Source organism: Sinocyclocheilus rhinocerous, unplaced genomic scaffold (genome assembly GCF_001515625.1).
Source record: "Sinocyclocheilus rhinocerous isolate Xijiao unplaced genomic scaffold, SAMN03320098_v1.1 scaffold1696, whole genome shotgun sequence".
Classification (NCBI taxonomy): domain Eukaryota; kingdom Metazoa; phylum Chordata; class Actinopteri; order Cypriniformes; family Cyprinidae; genus Sinocyclocheilus; species Sinocyclocheilus rhinocerous.
Genome location: NW_015628374.1, coordinates 132,982 through 134,598, shown reverse-complemented (window position 1 = coordinate 134,598; position 1,617 = coordinate 132,982). Strand labels below are relative to the sequence as shown.

General features: G+C 40.2%; 1 protein-coding gene across 1 annotated transcript in view; it reads left to right on the top strand.

The window, feature by feature from the left end:
- Window positions 1–1,617, top strand: part of gabrb2a (gamma-aminobutyric acid type A receptor subunit beta2a) — a 45,379-nt gene that overhangs the window by 33,320 nt on the left and 10,442 nt on the right. Inside the window, exon 6 of the mRNA XM_016549409.1 lies at window positions 927–1,064. Coding sequence (XP_016404895.1) covers window positions 927–1,064 — 138 coding nt within the window. The remainder of the gene's footprint in view (window positions 1–926; window positions 1,065–1,617) is intronic.

The following is a 1,617-nucleotide window of genomic DNA, read 5'->3' as shown; positions in this document are numbered from 1 at the left end:
TTTAAACATGATTCAGAAACAGGAAGTAGTGCAGCTGCTTTGTTTACAGGGTTTCCGGGGTAACGGCTGCATTTAAATGAATTATTATTATTATTATTATTATTATTTCTGCAGTTTAGCGCCATCTGCTGTCAGAGAGTGAAAGCGCTTTCATCCAGAGTTTCTCTCACATGTTCCGCCATGTGCTTCTCGTCCGCGCTTGTTTACATCAGAGTGCGCACGCGTCTTTCAAGCAGCATACAGCGGTGTTGTGCATTTTGACCAGTTGATGGGAAAAGTATTCTTAAAATGCATTCAAAATTCTGAATAATTTGTAATATATAATTATTCACGGTATTTAGAAGTGCCCAGGATAACAATATCGTGCATATTCATTACCGTGATATATCGCATTACCGAATACGGCACAAGTCTAGTCCCACCTATTGAGTGATGTAATTTAGAGATGTCAATTGAGTGATATTTACAACCCTGTTACCTATGTTTGTGTCATTTTTAGTTTGTTTTGTTAATGTTTAATGGTATAAGTTTTGCCTATTTATTTCTAAAATGTTTTAAACTGTATTTAGACATGTCCCACATATTGGTTACAGGGTTGAAAACAAATCTAACCTCACATTAAATTAATAGAAAACTAATTTCTTATAATATTTAATAATATACAAACTGTAAATGGACCTCCTGAGGATGATGATCACCACTTCTTTTCACAGACCAAAAAAGTGATCATTTTTTAAACCCTTTCAGGCCCTGTTTTGTTCTCTCTTTGTTTAAAGCCCCTTAAAGCTTAGTTGCAGAAGGAAGTAAAACACAAAGTCAGTCTTTATGCAGAGCTGATTTTCTGCTGCTGCTCCTCTGTTGTTCTCATATGCATGGAGATGCACTCAGATGTTTGTTGTAACGCACGTGTGTTTGGGATCCTCCAGATGGCTACACCACAGATGATATCGAGTTTTACTGGCGAGGGGGAGACGGAGCCGTCACGGGGGTGGAGAGGATCGAGCTGCCTCAGTTCTCCATCGTGGACTACAAACTCATCTCCAAGAACGTGGTTTTCTCCACAGGTTGAGTTTATTCTCCTTTGTGCGTGTTGTACAGTTGGGACCATGAGTCAGATCTGTTCAGAAGTATAGTTTGATCTCGGGGTGGGCGGTAGGACCAGAATATTATATCACCGTATGAGCCGTTTTATCTGTATGATTTTAAAAGGTGACATATCACGAAAATTTGACTTTTCCAGGATTTAAGTGCTATAATCAGGTCCCCGGTGCATCTACGCGTCTGATTTTGCTCCCTTGGTGACGTGGCAAAGGGATCTCATTATAATATTACCGCCCCTTAATCTGTAAGTTTCCATCCACAGCGCAGTCATTGTGTTTTCGCAAGCGACAAGTTCTAATGCCATGGTGAAAGTTTGAGCAAAACATGCTAACTGTTCAGTCTTTGGCTGCACAGACGAGCACAGAACACTGTTTAGAGTCCCAGCCTCAGAGGAGACAAGAGAGCAGTGGATTTATTGATTTATTTACTGTATATTGCTGCGATAAAAACTTAAATGAGTACTCACATGCTGTGACAGCCGCTTTCTGTCCATGTGCTTCGGATGTGTGCTCTCAG